At 37.3% G+C, this 25,150-nt stretch overlaps 1 protein-coding gene across 3 annotated transcripts in view; it reads left to right on the forward strand.

The window, feature by feature from the left end:
- Positions 1-25,150, forward strand: part of NEBL (nebulette) — a 342,430-nt gene that overhangs the window by 256,941 nt on the left and 60,339 nt on the right. For 2 of the 3 annotated variants that reach the window (XM_081143310.1, XM_081143311.1), the window contains 7 exons: positions 2,381-2,482; positions 3,421-3,522; positions 12,519-12,632; positions 14,215-14,316; positions 17,962-18,066; positions 20,757-20,864; positions 24,525-24,635. The exons of the other annotated variant lie outside the window; for it this stretch is intronic. In XM_081143310.1, coding sequence (XP_080999436.1) covers positions 2,381-2,482; positions 3,421-3,522; positions 12,519-12,632; positions 14,215-14,316; positions 17,962-18,066; positions 20,757-20,864; positions 24,525-24,635 — 744 coding nt within the window. The remainder of the gene's footprint in view (positions 1-2,380; positions 2,483-3,420; positions 3,523-12,518; positions 12,633-14,214; positions 14,317-17,961; positions 18,067-20,756; positions 20,865-24,524; positions 24,636-25,150) is intronic. 3 annotated transcript variants of the gene reach the window in all.

Raw genomic sequence — 25,150 nt, forward strand, 5'->3', positions numbered from 1 at the left:
ACGTCTACTACAAAGGAATAACTTAGGAAAATGGCCCGTGTTGTCATACTACCTACGTTCAGACGGCCTTGCAGGTAGTGAAAACCAGGAGCTTGCTGCTCTCAATGTCCCTCAATGTCCCCCAAGCAGCAATATTCTGGAAGATCTGACTAGTGACCAGGCTCCTGTGCATCTCTCCTGTGTGGCTCTATGGTGGCCGCTTGTTTGAATTTGCAGCTCACGTCAATCTTAATATTTGTTTTGAGTCACATATGCCGGCCTCTAATTTGCAATTTACATGGATGATGGGGCCCTATTCAGAGTCCTGCTCCCGCCGCCTTTGTGCTGTTCACCTCTCTTCACTCCATCATTAGGCCGAACAACATATAATTAGGTAACTCATGTACAGCTTAGATTTCTGAAAGGTTGCAGCTCTTTTCAAAAAGTAAAGGTTTCCATTTTACTCTCATTCTTCTCTAAACAAAAAGACATTCCCCCCCCTATGGTTTTCATACGAATGTAGTAACATAGAAACAGCTAGTCTTGGAGGTGGGTAATAATTGTGGTTTGTTTTCACCTGAGAGCTGGTTTTTGTTTACACAGCTTGTGTTTAGCTCAGTGCAGGCTGAGGTTGATTGGCCATCATTTGTGGGTGAGTGTGTTGCTTTTTGAAACCAATAAAATTGGATTATTTTAAATCCCTGAAGATTTAAAATCCATCCAACAAAATAACTCCGTTTTCAGCTTACTTTTTATGTTTCTTTTGGTACCTGTATACACAAAACCTACCTGAAATTACTTGTTAAGGTAAAGCCTATGAAAATAGGAATATTGAAGAAAGCAGATTCTCCCTAAAATTATGCTGATTGTATTTAAGCTGTTCACTTGTCAGACAAGTTCATGATTATAAACATAGTTGAAAAAATAGTCTTGATGGTGAGAAACACACAAGCTCTTAAAAAAGTAAATAGGAATGTATCTAAATGTTTCATTGAAATAGAATATAATATATAGGGAGCCCATCTATTGAAGTCTTACTGCATTATCATTTCTTACACTTGATATTATTTTTGAAAAAAGTAATTTACCAATGTGTTTTTTTAAAACTCTGCAAGGTTGAAAAGAAAATAACAAGATACATTGAATTATCTAGAACACTCATTCGTAATAGTCAACTGAAGAATTCTTTATAGTGCAGATTCTTGAGCCCCATCTACTGAAATTCCATTGCAAAGTTGGAGATGGACCTCAGAAATCTAAATTTTAAATAAGTACTCCAGGTGATGCTATTTCAGGAGGTTTGCAAGCATTATAAATGTTTTGTGCAAAATGTAGTTAATTGTGTATTTGTATAGATGTTTAGTTGTATATTTCTGTGTTGCACCTTTCTGTGTCTTGAAAAAATGAAGATGAATTTTATTTCTGAAATTGTTACAGTACCCTGTGCATTATAACTTTTATAGAATATACAGTAATATAATGGGCAAGTTGACCAGCCCTTGGTGATATTGCCAAATAGACCTGCATCTGGAGGATAGCCGAATGTTCTTTCAGCTCATGACTGATCTCAAGAAATAGAGAAGGGGACAGATTGGTGAGATGTTCACCATTGGACATTATACCAGTTCACTTCTGGCTTATTTCTGTTTCTTGATCGAGTTAATCTAAATGACTACTGTCATCTAGAGTACATTTGGCAACATTTATATGTATTTTTCTTTTAAAATCTCTGTTTTCCACACTTTGGTTTGATTGTGTCAAATGTACATTTGGAAGATGAATATTCCTTAATGTAATATTATTTTGGGGGGATTGAGTCATTGCAATGATATTTAATAGATAATAAAACTGTCAGTACCCATGACTAGGATTTCTGGATATGGGCATTAGAAGAGTCCAGCTAGAAAAGGGAGAGAAGGGTGTGGTTGGGAGAGTGAAAGCTGGAGAGTTACAGAGCTTCATACAGCTTCACACAGCTTCACCCCCAGAAGTGATTTTCTATATTCATGTGCTGGGCTTATCCTGTATCCACTGGGGTAGAGACTATATGAGGGGCATGAAAACTCTTAATGAGGATATTATTTATGTGAATACGTGTATACACACTTACACACAATGACATACATATGAGGGTGGTGTATATAAAATCTTATAAGATTAGTTTTGTGCCAAGGTCTTGGGCTCATATTTCTTATGTTGTATAAAATCGGTTTATATGTAATAATGTTAATGAGGCATAGGTATATCTATCCAAATAAATGTTGCATTATGCAACAACTTATGATCAGATGGCCCTCTAAGGTGATTGTAACAAGGATAAATAATGTTATGGACATTAAGGCTAGTGGCTATATGAAGTTACTGTGTGAGTTTTTAAAATCATAACTGTCTCTTTGATCAGATTTCTTATAGAAAAGATACGCAGGACTCCCACGTGTATAGTGCAGAGCTCGACAGACCAGACATCAAGATGGCAACGCATATCTCCAAGATCGTCAGCAATGTAATCGCTCTTTCTTATCTTGAGCAGAAATGACTTCTTATCTTTGCAAGAAAAAAGTATGGCTTTGGTAGTTGGATGGTTAATTTAATGAGTGAAATGAACCATCTCTATTTTTAAATCTGAATTGTCCATTTGACACTGTAAATAAGTTGGGTATATGCAGAAGCTGCCCAAACTAGATTTGACTATGGCTAGTATTATCATACTTTTAGTCAATAAATACTATTTGCGTATAAGATAACATTCAGATGTCCCAGCTTGAAAGTCAAGGTTGTTAGTCATCTGGTCCCTTTTTATCTCTTACCTCTCTCTGTCCAAAAGAACTTCACTTGGCCTTGATCTTATCTTGTTGCTGTTCAGTGTGCAGGTTCTGTTCTGCCAACATTTACCTTGGCACGTTTCCTGCACTTCATAGCTGTTTCTTATCTTCTCTAAGACATCCTCCTTGATTAATCTTTTTTTGAACATTCCTAATACCTGGTTAAAAATGATGTCTTAACTTGAACCAAATATTTGAGTAACAGGCTACATACACCTTAAAAATTAATGGTCAATAATTATTTTCTAACTTCAAATGCATGTTAATCAAATAGGGTTAGATCAGTTCCTGGGACTAAACAAAGCCATAAAGAAGGCACAGTCTCAATTACCCAGAAGTTTCTGATTTTTTTCAGTGTTTATACATAAAGACAATGGTGACGATTGGGTACATGAATCAAAATTAGTAATTATTTTACTACAAAAATGTTGAGTTTATTTAAATAGCCATATTATAAAATAATTCCTGTTTTAGCAGTCAGCATTTTAGAATTTGGTGAGTTGTCAGGAATATTTTATGGACTGAGGGTCTTCTATATATATTTTTTTGTGGTTAATGTCAATGTAGTTTTTCATTGGAAAGTAGAAATATTTAACATTCTCTCACTTATTCATTTTAGGCAGAATACAAAAAAGGGCAAGGAGTAATGAATAAAGAGCCTGCTGTAATTGGAAGACTGGATTTTGAACATGCTGTTGAAGCTTCTAAACTTTCTAGTCAAGTAAGACTCTAGTGATGATTTCACAATGATTTTATTCAGAGATTTTGTTTCTAGCAGCACCGGAAAATATTTCGTTTTAGGTAATATCTTTAATTGCAAGAATATGCAAAGATAATGTTTCTGAAACTATTTCAGATAGGATTACAATAATTATAAATTCCAGTATGGAAAAAGATAAGTCCAATTTAAGCATAAAACAAAGTTTCCTTTTCTCTCAGCTCAAATCCTAACCGTTTTTGATGACTGTAGTCATATTGTCACATTCTCACATCTCTCAGGATTTCTAGAATTTAGCAGTTAGATTTCTGTCTACCTATCTATCTACATAAACACACACTTTAACTTAGTAATAAAAATATTAATTTCTTCATTTTTAAATACTTTAGTTTAATCATGAACTAAAAAAAGTGATGAAAATGAAGAAAACTTTGAAATCTTACTGAAGAACATAAAACAATATCTGAAAAAGTGTAAAGACATGGCATGTTTTTTCATTGAAAGTCTCAATAGATAAAAATTTAAATTTTTCCCATATTAATATATAAATTTCATACAATTTTGGTTAGATTCCAACAGGTTTTTTAAAAAAATGGATAAAATGGCCTTAGAGTTTGAATGGAAAGGAAATGCCTGAGAATAGCCCTTAAAAGTATGAAAATGAAGACCAGTGAGGGAGAACTTAAGTTATGAGTTACCATAGCATAATATAAAACCACTGAAATTAAATCAATATGGGGTTGGTATAGTAAGAGATAAAATAATTAGTAGGATGAAAAGAGAATCCTGAAATAGATTCCAATATGTATAAAAACTTAATATATGATAAAAGTGTTGGTTCAAGTCGGTGGGAAAAAGTTGGATTAGTTAATAAACGGTGCTGACATAACTGGTCATCCATCAGGGTAAAAATAAAATTGGACCTGAATCTTAAACCATATAAAAAATGAATTCCAGATGGATTAACTATGTGAATGTAAACAATAAAATAACTTCAAAATCTTAAAAAGAAAACCCAGGAGACTATATATATCAAATAGGGATAACAAAGTTGTTTTTAAATAAGACTAGAGATGCAGAAGCTCTAAAGGAATAGTTAGACATGCTCGACCATGTAACAATTCAAAACGCTCCCAATGGAAAAAGATAACATTTGCAAAATCAACAATAATGATATCATACAGTAAGTTTTATATTCTTAAAGTTTCCTCAACTTTGAAAATATCCATTCCTCAAGTTTCAAAAGTCTTAATTACATTTCACAGTGAAGAGATGTAAATGAGTAAAACTATAAAAGAGAACTGAAGAACATAAAAAGATAGAGTTTATATGGAGAAGGAAGTGTCTGAGGATAGCTTTTTTGTTGTTAATCTTCACCTGAAGATATTTTTTCATTGATTTTTAGAGAGAGGAAGTGGGGGGAGAGAGAGAAACATCAATATGAGAGAGACACATTGATTGGTTGCCTCTGGCACTCACCTTGACTGGGGCTGGGATCGAACCTGCAGCCCAGGTATGTGCCCTTGACCAGTAATTGGACCTACGACCCCTATGGTGCGAGGACTGATGCTCTAACCACTGAGCAACACCAGCCAGGGTGAGAATAACCTTTTAAATATAAAAAGAAGAGCAGTGGTATTCAAATATTTGAAAAAAAATATTTGTAGTGCATATGATGACAGCATTTTAATATCAAGAATATACAAAATTTCTTTCATATTGAAAAGAAAACAACTAACAACCTGGTAGAAAAATGAGCAAAGGAGGTGAACAGGCAGTTTACAGAAGATCAAATATAGACAATAAACATCGAAAAATGCTCATATTTATTTGTAGAAAGGGGAATGCAGTAAGCATAAAGTGTTATTTATACCCATCTTGTTCTGGGAGTGTGGAGAAGACATCAGTGAGGGCGGTGTAATTAGAAAGGTTTGTGTAGGAGGTAGATTTGAACTAAGTTGGACTTAGAAGGCTGTGCTCAGGGGAAGACCCCAAATAAAGGTTGGGAACTTGCATGACAGAGGAGAGAGGGCTGACACCAGAGGCAGATGACCTAGCAAGGAGGTGCGGGTCATACACACACATGGGAATTTGGGAGGATTTGAGATGCTGTATGATGATAAATGGGCAGTGTTTTATACATTTGGACTACAGGCTGTACTTACAGATTGGAGTAGGAGTATTGTGTTCTAAAAAAGAAAGTGATTTGGAATGTAAAAATGGGGAGCTTTTTAAAGTTTAATTCAGAAAAGGAGTCCCCAGTACCACCTCTCACCATTTTAACTGTCATCTCTCAAGTAGCCTCTACTTTCAGGTAAGAAATGCATTATCACAGAAAATTTTGGGCAGAGAAGCATTGTGAAGAAAAGGCTCTTTAAACAGGGTTAATGTGGCAACACTGTGCAGGAAAGGCTGGCCTCACAGAGGAGAAAATTCCCAGAGGCCAGCTGGGATATTACTGTGAAAATCCACACATAGAGGTGACAGACCTGAAAATGAAAATGAGACGGGAGAGGGACAAGTGAGGGACTTCCAAATGTAAGTGTGCTTCATATTGATTGGTTTATAGTTCAAGGCACTTTTATTAAACAACTTTGTGACTCAGGAGGCTATTGCTACACCAAGAGAATGGGGATTTTCTCATCAGGGGCCAGAAGTTCTGTGATGCCAAGCTCTTCTCATTCCCAGTAACACCTGTTGAAGAGGCGGCAAGTATTGGCACATACTTGGCAACCCTTTTGGTATCGCCTTAGATTTCCAGCATAGCTACCTGACTTCTTATGATTTCAGCCTTTTCTGGGGGCAAAGATGTCCCCCCTCAATTTTTTAGGAGAAGCAGCAGATTCTAGAAAAGCCATATGGTTTGGTTGAGCGGTTAAGAAATGGCTCTGAACTGCCCGAGTTGAATGCCTGGTTCTGCTGCTTGCTAGTTGGGTGACCTTGGGCACATTCTTGACTTCTCCACCTGTAGTTTCTCAAAGGTAAAGTGGACGTGACAGCGATACCCACTTTTTTGGGTTGTTGTGAGGGTTAAATGAATGTCTGTGAGTAAAGCACTTCAAGGGCTGCCCAGCCCATCGAAACACTACATAATTTCTTAGAAATAATTTTACAGTAGACATTCAGAATAGTTTTCCACTCCATGTTTTGACATGAATTCACATACAGAATAAAGCAGGAATAGTGACATTGACTCTTAGATGCTGGTCTTCAATTCCCTCCTTCACAATCTTATTTGAGAGTACTTACAAAAAAGTTTTGGTATTTGAGTTTTTATTTTCACATTTTAAACTAAGTCACCCCAAATCTTACCATTTGATTTCTACATGGATTTGAAGGCAGATATACAAAGAGAAAAAATCGTGACTCATTAGCAATGGATGATCAGATATTAAGCAAGTTGTAATTTGCAAGTTATATTTATCATCTTGATTTTTTCATGGCATTCTTGCTGATCTCATGGCATATAAGAATCATCAGAAAAGGAGACATCTGGGATGATGAATATATAGGGCTTCTGGAATGAACTCAGGCTGTTCCATTTGTCTTTTCAGGTGTATTAACTAGAAACAAGGGCAGAAAGTGTAGATTCTTATTTTCGATGACAACTTTAAAGATCATGTATTGTCTTGCTTTCAAATTGACAGACTGTGAATACAGGGGCACTCAAAGGCAAATAAATACATAGAAAGGAAATGATTTAGGAATGCAGTTTTTTAGAAATGATTGAGGAAAGCAGGGAAAGTGGGAGCAGGATGCAGGAAGAAAAGACTGAGATGGCACCAGAGGGCTTGTGAGAGAGAAGGTGATGATGATGCAGTGCTCCTGGCGTGGGGCGATGAGGCCTGCCTGACAGGAGATGGCCAGTGGCAGAATTCTCCCGTTTTACCTGTAAATTGAGCTCTGTGGGATTGGACTCAGAAAATGTAATGGAAATACATACCAGGCCCTTCCTACGTTAACTTGTACAGTAGCTTTACTCCCATAGTTGTAAAGTTGCCTTTTTTAAAACCTAGGAGGAACATAAAATTATGGTCAAGCAATTTAAAGAAAGTTGGTAAATATAAAGTAAATATTATGTGCTAAGATAAATAGATTGGTGTATTTAAGGGTATCTCAAGCATAAGTGTGGTAGCTATTAAAGTCATCATCTTAAAAAATTCTTCTAAGAGCGGTTAATTTGTTAATATATTCATATATCATCTTAATTTATTTCCTGGAATTTTTCTATATGAGGAATGGGACCCTTTAGTTTTGTAATATCAAGGAGAACTTTTGTATTTATAATAATTAGTATTTGTTCTTAAATTGCATTTGCTATATCAATAGGATGTGTTTGAAACCTGAAAATCAAATTGTAGATTGCTTTTAAAATCTAATGGTAAGCATTTTACTTAAATTGTCAGGGGTATCCATTGGCTTGGAGAATGTCTCACTCTCCCTTCCTGGCAAGTACTTTGTCCACCAACCTTCTTACACCCAAGTATTGGCTTAAATGTCATGTCCTTGATTTGCCAATTTAAATTGCATCACTCTATTCTTTTTCTTTATGGTTCTTAATGCAATTTTTAGTATTCATATATATGTATATGCAAGTTTTAAATATCTACTTCATTTACCACACGATGGGCTCTATGGGGACAGCATTTATATTCATTTTACCCACCATTATGGAATGGCATAGATTAGGTGTTCAATAAATATATGTAGGCCGATTAAACAAATTTCTCCAGATCATTCACATTTGGTGCAAAGTCAGATATTATTTTGTTATGAAAATGAGGACAAAGATATTATTTTGTTTAAAATTCAGACTTAAAAATGTTACTGATTTTATGATGAGTTCTACATAAAAATCTGTTTTATTCTCTTGCTTGACTGTGTTTAGTTCAGTTTTATCCAAAATTTCAGGGAATTGATGCCTATAGACATTTGGCATTGTGCTATTTATTTACTATTCATTTTCATAGATAATTAAGCTATACTTATCAAAGTTCCCATTTCTTTCCTATATCCATGATGCCAAGCTTTTGTTCAAGGTCTGCTTTTTTCTGCCTTTTCTGGCTCTCTGTGAATCTGATCCATGGGTATTTTCATGAAGCCTGGCTCCCCTTGTGGTGAAAGCTTTGAACTCCTGGGTGTAGAAGTCCATCTCTGGACTGTTGAAACACTGCCTTGTTCAGGTGCAGTACTGAGGAGCTAGTTTAAGTTATGTTATTGTAGTTTAACAGTTGCAGTGTTCTCTCCAAGTGTGGGCCTCTGAAAGTCCTGCTAAGTCTGTTAAAATAAGTTTTCATAAAACTTAGGAATTTGACCCTAAATACCTATTCTATATTAAAAACAAATCGGTAGACATCAGCACCATAAGACATGATATTCATCATTTAAATAAAATCAGACATAGATGTAAGTAACTTTTATTTGTTTGTGAAATAATTGATTCAGGTAAAAGGTAACATTGTGTCTTAAAACCATAGCAGAGTCACCCAACACCTCTTTCTGAATCAAATGGTCTTGAAACTGGAGATCCTTTGCTCCATGCTTGAGTCACCAGTTATAACCAAAGGAAAGCATTGCCTTGATCCCTTAGGAGGTGTGAGTGTGCATGAAGAGGCAGACACACAGGTGTGAACTGGGGGTTGAAAACAGGAGAGGATGCGGGGTGCACATGTGTAGTTTGTGAGTGAGCCAGTCAGAAGGTAAGTGATAGGAACCATCGAAACCATTTGGCTATTTTCTTAGTTCACTTATGTACAAACCTTACAGAAAGAGGTAAGAAATAGTTGAGTAGCAGTGCCTGGTAAATGTGTTTTTTAATATAATGCAGTTAGTTTACTTTGTGGTAAACTAATGAGGGAAATTCTTGCGTTTCTCTTTCTTAGACACTTTGGAATCAAATCATGCAGAGCACTGAAGGTTAGAGCAAGATAAATTTCACAACACTTTGTTCATTATTACATTCATTACAAAAATATGAATGACAGGTGTACTTTAAATAATTAATCTCACACTACAGAAATAACCTGGAAAGGTTAGACAGCATTTTAAAATTCAAATTTTAAGGTGTGTAGCCTAATGCTTAACAGTAGTAGAAATCTTCAAAAATAAAGTTCTCATAAAATCTATTACAGCCCTAGCCCGCTTGCTCAGTGCTTAGAGCGTCAGCCTGCACACTGAAGGGTCCCAGTTCGATTCCCGCCAAGGGCACGTGCCTTGGTTGCAGGTTCGATCCCCGGCCCTGGTCTGGGCATGTGCGGGAGGCAACCAGTTGATGTGTCTCTTTCACATCGATGTTTCTATCTCTCTTTCTTTCTCTCCCTCCCATTCTCTCTGAAAAGCAATAGAAAAAATATCCCCAGATGAAGATTAAAACAAAAAAAATCTATTACAAAGCTATTTTAACATTTTATTTTAACACAGAACACATATGTGTCCATTTATTCACCAACTTTTTGATATAGTGACAAGTCTTTTGCTTCACAAATGAATCTTCCGTTTGGAATTCTGTGGTGTTTTTCTTGCAAACCATACTCATATTGCATTGTTTATGATTAGCATTTTGAAAGATATTTTTTAAAAGCTATATTGCTAATCTGTCTGAATTCTAGAACCTTCTAGATTCTTTATATCCCCTTCCCGACTTTCTGGTTGTCTTGACCCTTAATTTGACAACAATTTCTTCGCAGGGAATTGCCTTCATTAAGTCTTTCAGAGAAATCACATAGTTTTCATAGAAATAAAAACACTCTTTTTGCAGTAAATTTGCTAGTGTTCACAATATTAAATTAAAATATGTAATTATAATAAGTATAGCTAGCATAAACAGGATTAGGGGCAAACTCAGTTGACTCTTAGCCAGTTTACAACATCCCTAACGGGAGCAGAAATCTGGAGCTTACTTCTAAACCTTTCTTAGTGTGTGATTTGATCAGATTCGCTTTTGAAAGAGATGACCAACTCCAGTCTTGACAGAGTGTGTCTGGGTCATATCACTGTTCCCACCTCAAGTAGGAACCCAACAGAGGCTCAGTGTTTAATGAGTAGAGGGAAGAAAGAATCATTACAACTTGGATTGATGATTGCTTTTCAGAAATATACTTTACTCAGAAAGAGCGAGTGCCAGGTTTAATGACAGATGAGAATTTGTCAGGTTAATTTTCAAGTAAGACTCCGCTCTGTGTTGCCTCTGCTCCTAATCCAGCTGGGACTGTAGGGTGCACAAAGACAGGACGCTGGGCTCTGTGGGCGCAAGGATTATTCAACCCATATTTGCCATTTAGCTGATACATAACTAAGACACCCATCGTTCTTGGGGTTGGAGACTATGAATAATCAAAAGAAAACTTGATGCAAGCCCATATTACATAGGATCAGCTAATTAGATAAATAGCTACCAGCTGAGAGTGGTCAGGCCACTGTGGCCACAAGTTAGAATATTTTACTCAATAAGTGGAGGGTGTTGGGGAGTCTGGCCCAGTCAGGAGTTCCATTCAAGTGGAAGTCAGTTCAGAGAGCCCACTGTTGTTGTCCAGCGAATAGTCTTTAGGGACTAAAAAGCTAGACAGAAACACCACCACCAATTAAAATATCTTGAAAGTTCCCAGCAGAGAGGTGTGGAGGGGGCAATGACAGGGGAATAGTGTGTTTAGGGGAGGGCCAGGTAGGGAAAACCTTTGCTTTGGTGCCAGCTACTGTGGAAAATAGTGACTGAGGCCTAAACTCACTCCATTGGAGATATTGTCCCTGATTTCAAGCCATAAAATAATTTTTTTTATCAGAGATTTTTTTGTTTTAGGGAGACCTCACCAAATAATTAGAAAAAATGAGGTTTTGCTTGAATTTATAAGGCAATGTGAATATCAGAAAGTTATTATTAGCAGATGGAACCACAACAGAAAATATTTACTGTAAACCAACTTGAAATATTTTCCAAATGTATCCCCATCAAAATTTTCATTAGCTCTCTTCCATAGATTCCAAACATGTATCCCTGAGGGTTACATGTTAAAATAGCCATCCCCCAACTGCTTTTTAATAAATACTTCCTTAAGACACAGCCTTAATATATATGGATAAAGGTGCATTATGAGAATGTTGTAAGAAAACAAAATATTAAAAGAATTATAATGTTGTAAAAATATCGTAAGAGAACAAAACAGCTTACTTCTGCTTCTGAAGTCTGTGCATCCTTTCCTGGCTACAGGAGCCAAAGGGGATGTGAGGCCTGAGTAGTTGTTTGTTAGTTTGTTTTTGGTAAAGAACTTGTGTCTGTTTTCCAGTTAGTTATCATAGCATACTTCACATATTCCTCTATCCATGGAGAAAATACAGTTCTACAGAATAACCTGATAATCCTTTCTTTGGTTGTCCTAAGAGTACTTATAAAAAAGGAGACAAATATTTTAGAATAAATATTAGAGATAGTTTTGCTGCTGAATACAACTGTGAACTTAAAGCAGAGGAACAAAAAATGACATTAATTTGACCCAGGACCCTTCGGAAAGTGTAGCCCCTAAATATGAATTTTTGAACATATGGGAAATGATGAGGAAAACCATGGTACAAAGCATGTCTTGTATTTGCAATAATTCCCTCAGGAAAATTAATATTCAAATTCTGGGGCTTAGGATCTTCTTTTCTAAATGTGGAAAATTTTAATTCATTTATAGTCTAAATTTTTAATTAATCCTAGATTATAGGAATGCAGAAATGGAAAGTGACGTTTAAAAATCCTGAGAATTTAGTGCATAAGTCTTGTTAATAGGATTTGAGTTCATGCCTAATTGCATTTATGATCAATGTTCAAGTAGCGGTTTTTGTAATAAAAAATTTATGCCTAATTAACTGTATACGTGTGAAAATACCAGGAATTTTAAACTTTGCTATCATTCGTTTTTAAGGTAGCTTTTATCTGATCTAATTACAAATCAAATGTGTTATTTTGAAAGCTTAAAGATAAGTGTGCTACTAAATTTATCTTGTTTTTTCTTTTATGGCAGATTAAATACAAAGAAAAATTTGATAATGAAATGAAGGATAAGAAACATCATTACAATCCCCTCGAAAGTGTTTCTTTTAAGCAGAGTCAGCTTGCCACGGAGCTGGCAAGTGATGTAAGTGTCTCATGACCTGTAATTCACAGAAAATTATTTTCAATATCTTTTGATTCTTGTTTTCTCAGAATTGGCTCTGTTGTAATTAAACAAAATCATATAACTTCCAAGCAATTTTAGTTGAAAACACTGAAGCATATTTTCTTGAAGCTTTTTTGAGAAAATGTATTATTGTAATTTACTATTAATGGTTACTAATTACTAATTAGTTGATAAGTAGGAATAGTATTGCTAATAAAACAATTATATCTGATCAAGTGTAGAAATTACAGAGTTTTGCAGGATGTAATGTGTAGTATCATAAATTAATGATTGTGATAATAGTTAACTCATATAATAAAACCCATGAAAGGAGGCTTATTATAAAGTGCTACCTGGGACATGGTAGTTTAAAATAAAGAAATATTCAGAAATTCTACCTGTAATGGTTTACAGTTCCCTTCTTATCCATTATGAAAATGATGTGATACTTTACAAGATTTGTTTTCATTTCATGTGTTTAAAAATAATCAGGTTCCAATTTACAAGAAAAAATGTCTTAAATTTTTATTAGAATTAGGCAGAGTATAAAAACAAACATAGAAAAAACTGATCAATTTGCTCTAGTTGCAGGATGCTTAGAGTACCTTTGAAGCATTAAGAGTAATTATTGTTGAACTGTTGTTTGTTAGGTCATTTAAACCTTTCAGCTTCTGTCATATCCTGGGACTTACATCTTACTTTCATTAATGTGTAGAAGGTATTGTTATTTATGTTCATTAACCAACTTTTTTTTTTCACCTGAAATTGAAATGGGTATTTCTGGGTTTTTTTATGGACCACTGGGAATATCAGAATTATTTCTTTTTAGTATATATGTATATTTTTTGTATGGGTAAAACATAAAGCAAATAGAGTTGGGATATACTTAAAGGAACCTGGAGCATAGTGCTGAAAACTCAAGGTTTAGAATCAGATTGCCTAGATTTCAGTCCTGCTCTCTCTCTTAATATTATACCTTCATCTTCCTGTGCCTCACTTTCCTCATCTGTAAAATGGGAGATACTTAAAGTACCTACCTACTAGGGCTGCTATGGAGATTAAATACTCAATACATATAAAGTGTTTAGGAAAGTGTTTGGCACAGAATAAGTGCTCAGTATATTTTCTATTTTAAATATTTTATTATTATGATTACTGATTATATTTCCAAAGCAGTTGGTAAAAAGGTCTTTGTGGCAATAGCATGAAAAATGCCAAAAGCCCCTAAATCCCACAAAGCATAATAAAAATACAGTAGTAATTTCTCTTTATGTTTTACAAGCAGAATTTCTGTTAAATTTACTCGATTCTGTTTACATCACCCTTTTCTGAATATGTGAACAAAAAGAGGAATTACCAAAATATTTTCAAGTCCCTAGAATTAACTTTTCAAACTGCATTGAGTAGTAAATGAGCACCATCTAGTGGCTATGTGCAAATTCACTTGTCAGTTCACCGCTAACTAGTACTTTATGATGTGTTAAACATGATCATGGCAATAATGCAAAAGCATAATATTTTCTCCTTCTAGATGGTATTTTGTTCCATGTTATTTTCATAGGTGAAGTACAAGAAAGATATTCAAAATATGCACGATCCAGTTTCAGATATCCCAACCTTGTTTTTAGACCATGCTTTGAAAGTCAGCAAAATGCTCAGCGGAGTAAGTGGGTTGTTTGATGGCAGCTGTAGATGTCGTGTGGCTTCCTCCAGCCACTGTGCCTGCAGTGCTCTTGAGCACACCTGCTTCCTTAGGTGTGGCTGGGCCTCACTGCTGCCTGAATAACTAACTCATTGGAAAGTAGTGGTCTGCTCACTTACATCCCACCGATGCTGCTGCTTTACGAAGGTGTGTTTTTTTTGCCAACTCTTTAATATCTTGTGAATGCAGATTTCTTGCTGAATAACTACGTTTCAGAGTTCTTTCCACCTTTCTTCTTTCCCTTTTTCTTCTGTGTTCCTTTCAAGGCTTTCGAGGGTCAGGCTCTTAGGTCACAGATCTTTTATTTTATGCAGGCCAGAGCAGAGTGTCTGGTATTTAATAGGCCTCAGCAACATAAACAATTGTCTTAGTCTGCTATGTATTTTCTCTGAAAATAAATCCTAAAGGTGTTTATATCGACACTGTACTTTCAGTCTTGTGAAGCTTCCCATGTTTTCTTCGGTGCTCCTAGGAGGGGACGGTGACTTCTTCACTTTCTGATGAAAATGTTTGGATACCCTGCCAAGTGGGTCATTCCGTCAGAACTGACCTAGAGCTGTTGCAAACACTTAGTGATGTCACTGATGCTCACAGCTGGTAATCTGGCTCACTTGTGCCTCCATTACCTATATCTCAGAATGTCCCACAGTGGTGATGAACTCTAATTTGACCTCAGGTTATTTCTCTGCCTAGATTAATAATTATTCACTCACTCACTCACTCATTCAAAAGTATCCAAATTTATTGAATACCTGCTTTGGGCCAGGTACAGATTAGATGGACAGTGTGTTGGGCAAGAAATGTGGAAAAGTGAAAAGAATTGTCTTCAGGAGATGTGTCCACAGTCATGGATTAAAAAAACCTATAGTCAAAACCTGGTTCCCAAACTATTAAATAATGAGATACAGCTTCAGTTGGTTTGGAAATTTCTACCCTTGGCTTTGGTGCATTGAAACCTGTGTTCATTATGTTGAAATCCTCCCTTTTCCACCATCACTGTCATCCTTCTTGCAGTGCACTAGGCATGTAAGCAATTCATACTTGTACAGATTTTTAAAGTAATTAATTTTTGTCACTGGTCTTTGGAGGGAAAGCAGCCTGTCATTCTATTCAGTCTGTTGAGCAGAGAATGAAGGTTAGAGGGCTATTAGGCCCAGAATTAGATTCCATCCCGGGACACTTAATTCATGCTGTCCTGCTGTGCCAGTGCTCGTCCCTGCACCTCTGCGCACATTCCTCTGTTCCTCGAGTGCCTGTTTCAGTTTCAGGTTTTCCTCATTACTCATAGGTATGCTTCTAAATTCAATATGTGTCTATTCTCTGAGCTGCTTTGTTCACGTTCAGTCTTTGTCCAGTTTTGACCCTTGCACTGGCATTTTGCCTTTGACTATTCTTCATCCATACTTGGGTTAAATTTCCTTAGGACATGAGGATCCAAGCGTAAATAAGCCAATAAAAATATTTTGGTGGTAATTAAAAAATTTGGCAGCTGGAAGAATGCATGCCACTCATAGGCAGTATTTCTTTTCAAGAATATTGACTTTTATTTTGTAATAATGGTAAAATAACCCTAGTTTAATATAAGTTGTTTTTATCATCTCTTCAACAGAGAAAACCCAGCAAAGTCATATATTACATTTATTTTATATGCCATTTATAAAGTTTAAATCTTTGTTCAGGTAGCGCTTTTGCTTAGATTATAGACCTTTTGCCTCATAGTAGAATTGTGACTTAAAGATTACTTCATGGGAGAACAAGTTTAAGTCTCCAAAATGCATCACTTTGAGGTATCTATTTATTAAAGTTGTATGATAACATATTGGCTCAAATTTATTGTACATGAATTGCTTTCTATTAAATTTTAATGTAAAGAGAATTGGAATTTTGTAGATTTATAAAGGCAACTTAATTTTATTAAAAGATTGAACACGAGAATGCTTGATAAAAAGACATTCTGCCAGAATTAGTTGTCAATTTGTTATAAATGGCTGTGTTTAAAGACCTCTAAATGTCTTTGGTATAAATCATATATTTTTATTTTAATGCATAGTGTATAGAGTGAAATTAGTGCTTCTGAGCTTGTGCAGCTATACTAATTAAATTTTTGATTTCCCCTGGAAAATAGAGCTCTAGTAGCTTTCAGTTTATAACTTTGCATAAATTAAAGATATATACTGTGTGTTACTCTGTGTAACTCCCACTAGGAGGCAACAGAGACTATTATATAAGTAATAGCCAGTATTAAAAGTTCTTTTGCAGATCTTAATTCAGATAGGTTTTTTTTGGTGGTTTTTTTCACTTTTTAAAAATAGGAGTTTCTGAAATTCTCTATAACTAAAATAGATCATTGCTTTGGAGATAATGTTTATTGACCTTTTCTCAGAATATGTTCATTATTTCAGACATAATATCCTTTGTTACATAATAGGCTTTGTTACTTCTGGCTTTCAACTCTCTTCAGTCAAGATGTACTATGTGAACATTGTCATGAGCTTCCTGGGGCCTTTTTCTTCCTTGCTTTATCCTGGTTAGAGTTTGGGGGGCCAGGTACCACTCTAACTGCTGGAGAGCGCCTCTGGGGATCACTGCTGTGTCTCTGTGGAACAGCAGTTCCCATGTGCATCCCTCATCCCTGGCAGCGGGGCTTCCTCCTGCTTCACTCTCAGATGTCGGGAGCACCTGCTAAGATCCAGTGTCACTGTCACTATGGCAGATCTTTCCTGCCCTTTCAAATGCTGCTCACCTCTCCCTCCAGTCTACACAAAGGGGCCATTGTCACTGAAACCCTCTTTGCCTGTTGAGCAACCAACTTTAGCTTAAGTCTCTGTAGCTTTGAGTCTTTGAGAATTACCATTTACCTCTGAAGGTCTTTCCTAAACATGGCAAAATAACTGTGTCCAGTATCCAAGTATAAAAATTATGAAGTAATTTTTGTCTCATTGCTGACTATTTTACTTAGAGATCTTTAGTTGCCAAATTTGGCATTCTTAACCATTCTGGTATCTTCCAAATTCACTTTTTTGTCTGTATGTCTAAAGAGTCTTAATTCAATTTCTTTACCTTAAAAATTCAACCAGCTGTACCTGGATTCCTCAGTTTCTCTCCCAGACACCTCCTAATCTCTCCGTTCAGGACAGTCGGTTGAATCATTTCCCACTGTCCCATTTTCCTTATGATGGTCCTTCCCTCTCACGGCTGAGCCCCTGGATGCAACTTCTTCCTGTCGGCCTCCAGCCTCCGTTTCTTCTGCTCTTTCTTCTTCTAGATGCTATCTGACAGCACACACCTGTTTTAGGATGACAGGAAAAATTGCCTCGATTTTGCCCGCCGTGCCTGGCTGTTCCGTCGCCACTCTCCCGTGTGGCGACTGCTTTTACTGTGTGTACTCGGCTTCCCGCGCGGCCCATTGGCTGCTCGCCTCGGGGGGGCCCCCCCGCGCCCCGCCGCCCGCGGCCCCTTCGCCCCCCTGTGGGGATCCGCGCGCGGCGCTGCAGGCGCAGCTGGGCGGCTCTCGGCGGCTTGTGCTTTTCCGTTTGCGTTCCTAAGGGTTAGTTGTTCTAATCAGCCTCCTCTGTTCTGAATTTATTTTCATGTTCTCTCTTTTAGCGAGAATATAGAAAACTCTTTGAGGAAAACAAAGGAATGTATCATTTTGATGCGGATGCCGCCGAACACCTGCACCACAGAGGCAACGCCACCCTCCAGAGCCAGGCAAGCGCCTCCCTGCCTGGGCCCTCCAGCCCCCCCTGCCTGCACCTCCACCCCCCACTGCCAGCACCTCCACACCCCCCTGCCTGCACCTCCACCCCCCACTGCCCGCACCTCCACCCCCCACTGCCAGCACCTCCACCCCCCACTGCCTGCACCTCCACCCCCCACTGCCAGCACCTCCACCCCCCACTGCCAGCACCTCCACCCCCACTGCCTGCACCTCCACCCCCCACTGCCTGCACCTCCACCCCCCACTGCCAGCACCTCCACCCCCCACTGCCAGCACCTCCACCCCCACTGCCAGCACCTCCACCCGCCACTGCCAGCACCTCCACCCCCCCCTGCCAGCACCTCCAGCCCCCCCCGCCAGCACCTCCAGCCCCCACTGCCAGAACCTCCACCCCCCACTGCCTGCACCTCCACCCCCCACTGCCTGCACCTCCACCCCCCACTGCCTGCACCTCCACCCCCCACTGCCTGCACCTCCACCCCCCACTGCCAGCACCTCCACCCCCCACTGCCAGCACCTCCACCCCCACTGCCAGCACCTCCACCCGCCACTGCCAGCACCTCCACCCCCCCCTGCCAGCACCTCCAGCCCCCCCCGCCAGCACCTCCAGCCCCCACTGCCTGCACCTCCACCCCCCACTGCCAGCACCTCCACCCCCCACTGCCAGCACCTCCAACCCCCCACTGCCAGCACCTCCAACCCCCCCTGCCAGCACCTCCACCCCCCCCTGCCAGCACCTCCACCCCCCACTGCCATCACCTCTGACCCCCCACTGCCATCACCTCCGACCCCCCACTGCCAGCACCTCCACCCCCCACTGCCTGCACCCCCGACCCCCCACTGCCAGCACCTCCAACCCCCCACTGCCTGCACCTCCACCGAGAATGTGGAGCTGCTAAAAGGACATGCACACTGAACAAGTGAATGTAGCTTCCAAAAATCTCCAACACTATTCTCAGTATTCACCAAGTTTGGGAAGCTTGAACCGTGTTTCATTGTAAAGGCATTTTATAAGATAACAGTAACTTCACACATTTAAAGACTTATATGCATAGATGCATAACCCAAGAACACAGACAATGGTGTGGGGAGGGACTGGGGAGGGAGTGGGGCAGGGTGGAAGGGGCCAATGGGGAGAAAAAGGGACGTCTGCAATATTTTGAACAATAAAAAAAAATACATTGGTTTTATGTTAAAAAAAAAAAAACAACTTACAGTATGTGAGTTAAATGATCAAATCTCGTGATTTAAATTTTTATTGTGTGCCGATTTATCATTTTGTGCCAGCAAAATTAATTTTGCTGGCACAAAGTTTATGATAATTTTTCAGTTCAATTATAAGTGTTACGAAAATGGGAAAACTATCTTGCCCGTATATTTTACATTGATGTTTCAGTCAATTGTGAAATTCTATGTACTCCCTGAAACAAATTTTTAAAATATTTTTCTTCTTGCACACTTTGAAGTTGATATCTCTCTATATTTTTTTGTTCTGAGTTCCAATAGTTGCAAAATATGTCATTCCAACTTCTATTAAATTAAATTTTGCATCACTCTTTTAAATATATCCTGTGGAATATAAATTCTGTAATGATTTGACACCCACCTTCATTATTTAAAAAATACACAAACCGGCTCTACTTTAAGGAGTGGAAATGGACATTTTTAAATCTTCTCTTTGCATTCTTATTTTCATTTCATTTTTCCCATAAAATTTCATTGTAATGTAGCATGTAATTATACTTCAAACACTTTCATTGATCACTCTGTCATATTCCCAAAACAAAATATGCCTACAAATAGGAATTTTAAAATTTGTTATGTTTCCTGGTACCATAAAGTTCTAAGTTTTGAAATTTTTTTTTGGATTTGTCATTAAAATTATTATTATTATACAACTTAAGAAGTAATTTTATTATAATTATTAAACATAACAATTTAAATGAAAGTAATTTCTGAATGAAATGAATCATGATCAAAATTTCTTATGATTTTAATTTTGTAATTTTATATTGCCAAAAAAGCCAACTACTCTGACAGCTTATATATATTATAGTTATTGTTATTAGTAGATGGAAAATATCGATTAATTTATAAACTGAAATAAGATAAGGATTGGTTGTAATTGAATTAAATAATTCAGGATATTATTAAATAATGCCTAGTGAAACTGAAAGAAATCACATAAAACCTCTGTGTGTGTTTTACTTAATGTCTATAGAAAAATTCAGCAATCCCAGAAAACACTGTCCTCCCTTTGACAGAGAGAGAGAATCACAACTATGTTTTCTTTCTTGTTCATGCTTTACTGATAGATAGTCCAGCTGTCACAGGTTCTCTCTCTCTCTATATAGATATATACCATGTGTATGTACATATGTGATCCCATGTATATCATATGTATCTATACATCCCAGCTATTTGAATACTTGAAGTCCTAGAACTATATTATTTAGTAGTTCTAAATTATTTTTATTTCTTAAAATTTTTTAAATATATTACCTCTTTACTTTCTTTGTATGTCATTAACTACAGGGGACCCAGGGATCAACCTCAGTGGCTAGAATAATGTGATTTTTAGAAAACAGGATGATTAAATTTGGACATATCTATTTTACTTTGCTCTCTTTGGATAAGGAATTGTGAGCTTTACATGCTTTTTATACTTTTCTCAATGAAGGTTAAGTACAAAGAAGAATATGAGAAAAATAAGGGGAAATCGCTGCTTGAATTTGTTGAGACACCATCATATCAAGCTTCAAAGGAGGCTCAGAAGATGCAGAGTGAGGTGAGTCCCTTTGGTTCAGTATCAACTGTTCAACACATTTTTGATGTTTTACCATTTGAAAGGAATCAGGAAAGTGGTTCGGAATGTTTAGTGGGTCTGGAGGACCCTGCACAGGAAAACCCAGGGAATCTCAGTCTGCGTCCAGGCACCTGTCTGGGTCATTGGGATCCTCTGGCTCTTAGTTTTTTCCATTTGGCAAATATGGGTATCAGGCCAGGGGAGCTCTTAATGTCCCTCTCAGCACTCATATTCTGTGATTATAAAATTGACACTTTCAAGCTGTGTCCATGTAAAAACTATGATGAGTAGATAAAAAAAATGAATAATAAAAAAAAGAGCTGGATCCTTCATTTACCTTTTCCCCCAATGACAATAGAACTAACATTTATTCAATACTTGTGCTAAATAATCTGTGCTAAATGCTTCATATACCTCAGCTCATTTAATCCTCTTGAGTGATGAGGCCAAGTAGACATTATCCCTAGATTGATAAAGATTCCACTGAAAGTAATTGTTTTACTTGAAATTACATATCCAGTAAAGGCCAGTGTTTAGGACCTGGGCAAAGTCATCAGTTCCTCCCCCGCCCACTTATCCATTCATTCTCTACTTAAGCTAATACTAAGTCACATCCACTTATTCCCTTCATTGGTTTTGCTCTGTCCTAGGAAGATGTCTTCTGTTCTGTGCCCCCCCCCCCCCCCCGTTTTGGAGTGGGTGGGGACATGGAAAAGACACTAAACACAGAAGGTTTTGTCTGCAACCAACATCCCAATTTTGTGGGTACAACCAAAGGTTAGACATAATAGGCAGTGGTATCAGCTGGTCACACCCTCAGTGCTCCACTCCAGGAAGACTCAATGGACAAGACCTCTTCCACTCCCCAGCAACAACAGGAAAACAAGGAGAACTGATGACTTCTGGACAATAAAACTCTCACAGGAATTTTATAAACATTATATGTGCTATTTGTTGAGGTGCTATAATTCATCTTCTTAGGGAAAGGGCACTCAGACATGACTATGACTTGTTGAATAGTCTTAAGTTGTTTAATTTTTTCTTCAGTAAGAGAACAGAAAGTAATTACTTATATTTTTCATGTTTTACATCTTCTTAAGCCAATTAAAATCCCCTAAAACATATAGATCCTTGCTTCTCAAAAAATCAATGGGCAAAGTAGACTGAATTGTTGTAATTTATGTGAATTTCTCAGGTGATTTTTTTTTTCCATTGCGGATGGACCCTCAAAATGAAGGAAGGCTTAAAAGTCACTGTAGGCCCTTTACCTTTTTTTTTTTTTAAATAAAAAACTTTCACTTAAAGAAAAGAGAAAGAGAATTCTCCAAGTTCAAATTTCACTATATAGATGTCAAGGACCTCGGCACTGAAAAAGTGCTATACATTCTACGTGGCATGTTTTCTTGTGAAGATCTTGAAGTCTGATAGCTAGCACTTGGTTTTTATCATTGCTGTGGCTCCACAGAACAAAAGGGAAATTAAATATTAAGAACTGACAAAAAAAAAAAATCAGTCAGATGAACTAACTCATTGCGTTTGGTTGGCTGTTTTGACATCAGGTGTAAATCAACTTTAATGTTTAACTGTAGTTACTCATTTATTATGTGCTCTGGAATTCACTTACAATGGGGCCTGTGTGCACCTCTTGTTAATATGGGCTTTCAAATTCTGCTATTCTGATTTCTGGTATTGTCACTAAGGAGGAATTGTCATTTGCAGAGACTAAGACATGCTTCCCTTCAATCACAGCCATTGACTATTAGATTTTTAGGCTCAGCATTATGTTTCTGTTCATCAGGGCTTAAGGTGAAAGAAATCTTCCAACAGAAAATATCTCTGGACCAAATTTATACTATAAAGATTTATAGTATGTAATTTAGCATATAAATTTTATGCTAGAAAAATAAAATATCTAAACATCTTAGACAAAGTTTAATATGCAAAGTGTATTTAAATGCAGGACCAATGGAGTAGATACCAAGAGGTGGTATTTACGCCTAAGAAGTAAACTTGACCATGAGCTTCTTGGGGAGCCTCCTACAAGTAAAACTAAATATTGATGATCTCAGGAAAAGCCTCTCATGTTTTTGTTATAGTCCATAATTTTGCTTCTCACACTTTCTTCCAATGCCAGATATAGGATGAATCAGTGTGTTTGCTAGAGGAAATCTCTAAAACTGGTTTTGAAAAGTTCTTTGTCTTCTGTTTCACAAATAGAGCTCTCCTAACAAAAAACATACTAACCCCACCCCCCACCCCACCCCCCACAGACACTTAGTCATATATTGGCCAGTTCTAGTCATAATCAACCTTCCTTAATGACTTACTTAAGTATAATAATTTTTTTTTCAGAGGAGAAGGACTTTTTGAAGTGAAATATCTAAATAATATAAATACACACATATTTATATTTCACTTTTTAAAAGAGTCATTTTGGGCCTGGAAATGCCCTAGATTCAGCCTTTTGGACAACCTCTCATTATTGTTCTTTGGTGTGTCTATAGTTTCTTTAACTCAGAATGCTCTCAGTCCAACTTCTTAGCCAGCTTTGTTAGTTTTAGTATTTATGGAGCATCTGTTGTGGCTTTTCTCTGGCTATACCTAGATTATTTGTTAAATATGTAACACAAATGCAAGTGAGGAGACATTCTGTTCTCTTGTCCTCCACAGTGGTATGAAGAAATTCTTTATATAATTGCCTATGTTTGTAATAAGTACATAATGAACCTGGAAATAGCTTTTCATTTTGCATTAATAACACTCCCATGCAGAATTTATTTTTATCATATTTGTGTTACAATTTGAATCAAACATTTTAGCTGGTAAACCTTGGCTCTCGTCTGTCTAGTAAATATTTCACATGGATGGATAATTTTGTTATTTAGACTGTTTTTGTAGCCATAAAACATGGGTTATTACTGACTTGCGTAGAGTTTAGAGAATCACAGCCGAGGGCAGGTGGGGGTTTGGCCTTAGCTTTCCACCATCTGTCCGTGTCTTTCATTTCCTCCTGAATGCTGACCTGAAGAATCACTGATGAGGCTCAAGATAAGATTCTCCTCACAGTGTAACTTCATTTGTATCACACTCTATAGATGGGAGAGAAGTATTCTCAATGCCCAAATCAGTGAAGGAAAATCTTCCCCTCCCTCTCACCTCCATTACATTTTGCGAATGGTCTTTTCTGAATTCACAAAACGCAGACAGTGAGAAGAATGATGAAGACACGGCCACGGATGCTGCTGTGGCTGGAGTGGGCTTCGGTGCGACCAGATGTTCTTCCAGTGGATGGGCCCAGTCCCTTTTGGGTGAACCGGTCAGGTGATCCGGTCACGTAGCCAAATTCCTTGGTTGTCTTCCCCAAATGGGCTGCTGTCGGGGACAGTAACACACCATGAGATGTTAAGCAGCCCCACTCAGAATGCTTTCCCAGGGGAGGTGGTACTTGGAGATTCTGCTGTTTGTAGAATTCTGAAATTTATGACAAAGTTGGAATTATTTTCTTGTTGATAAGAAGACTCTGAAGTGGTAGAATTATTTAAGAAAAATGTCAATTTTGTTCTGGGGACTCTTGTTCTAATATTTTCTTAACAGTCAACTAGTAGTTTGTTAGTTTAAAAATTATTTGGTCTTATTTAACAGAGAGTTTACAGAGAGGATTTTGAGAAGGAGATTAAAGGAAGGTCATCATTGGATTTAGACAAGACTCCAGAGTTTTTACATGTAAAGTACATCACCAACCTTCTGAAGGAGGTATGATCCTGATATTTACCATTAAATATTGCAAAAGAGACTAAAAATGAAAGAAATAATGCTGAAAGTATTTACTTATCAATTCTCTACTAATTCAATGAGTTTCAGATATTAATCTGTTACTTTTCCCCTCACTTTGACCTTTATTAATAGAATTTTAAATTTTCATGTTAGAACCAGCTCTTTCTTAAACTTCCCTGCAGCATTCTCGTGACATTTGATATTAGAAATAAGATGCTTATGTGTGAAAGTCTGAATAAATGGTACATTATTTATAAGTGGTTTGTGTTCTAAGTAGGGAAAATATGTTTAGCATATAGAACACAGGAACTCATGTCCATTTTTTATTTTATTCTCGGCAGGATTCCCCCCCTCCCAAAGTTAGTGGTGCATTTGGCTCACAATTAGTGTATTAAATTTATTGAGTATTAAGGTCCTCAAATCTAACAAAAATACCATGCTCACCGTCCATCCCTTTAAAAGTTTTGTCTTTGTGGGGTTTTTGTGTGTTTTTT

Source organism: Miniopterus schreibersii (assembly GCF_964146895.1).
Source record: "Miniopterus schreibersii genome assembly, chromosome: 1".
NCBI lineage: Eukaryota > Metazoa > Chordata > Mammalia > Chiroptera > Miniopteridae > Miniopterus > Miniopterus schreibersii.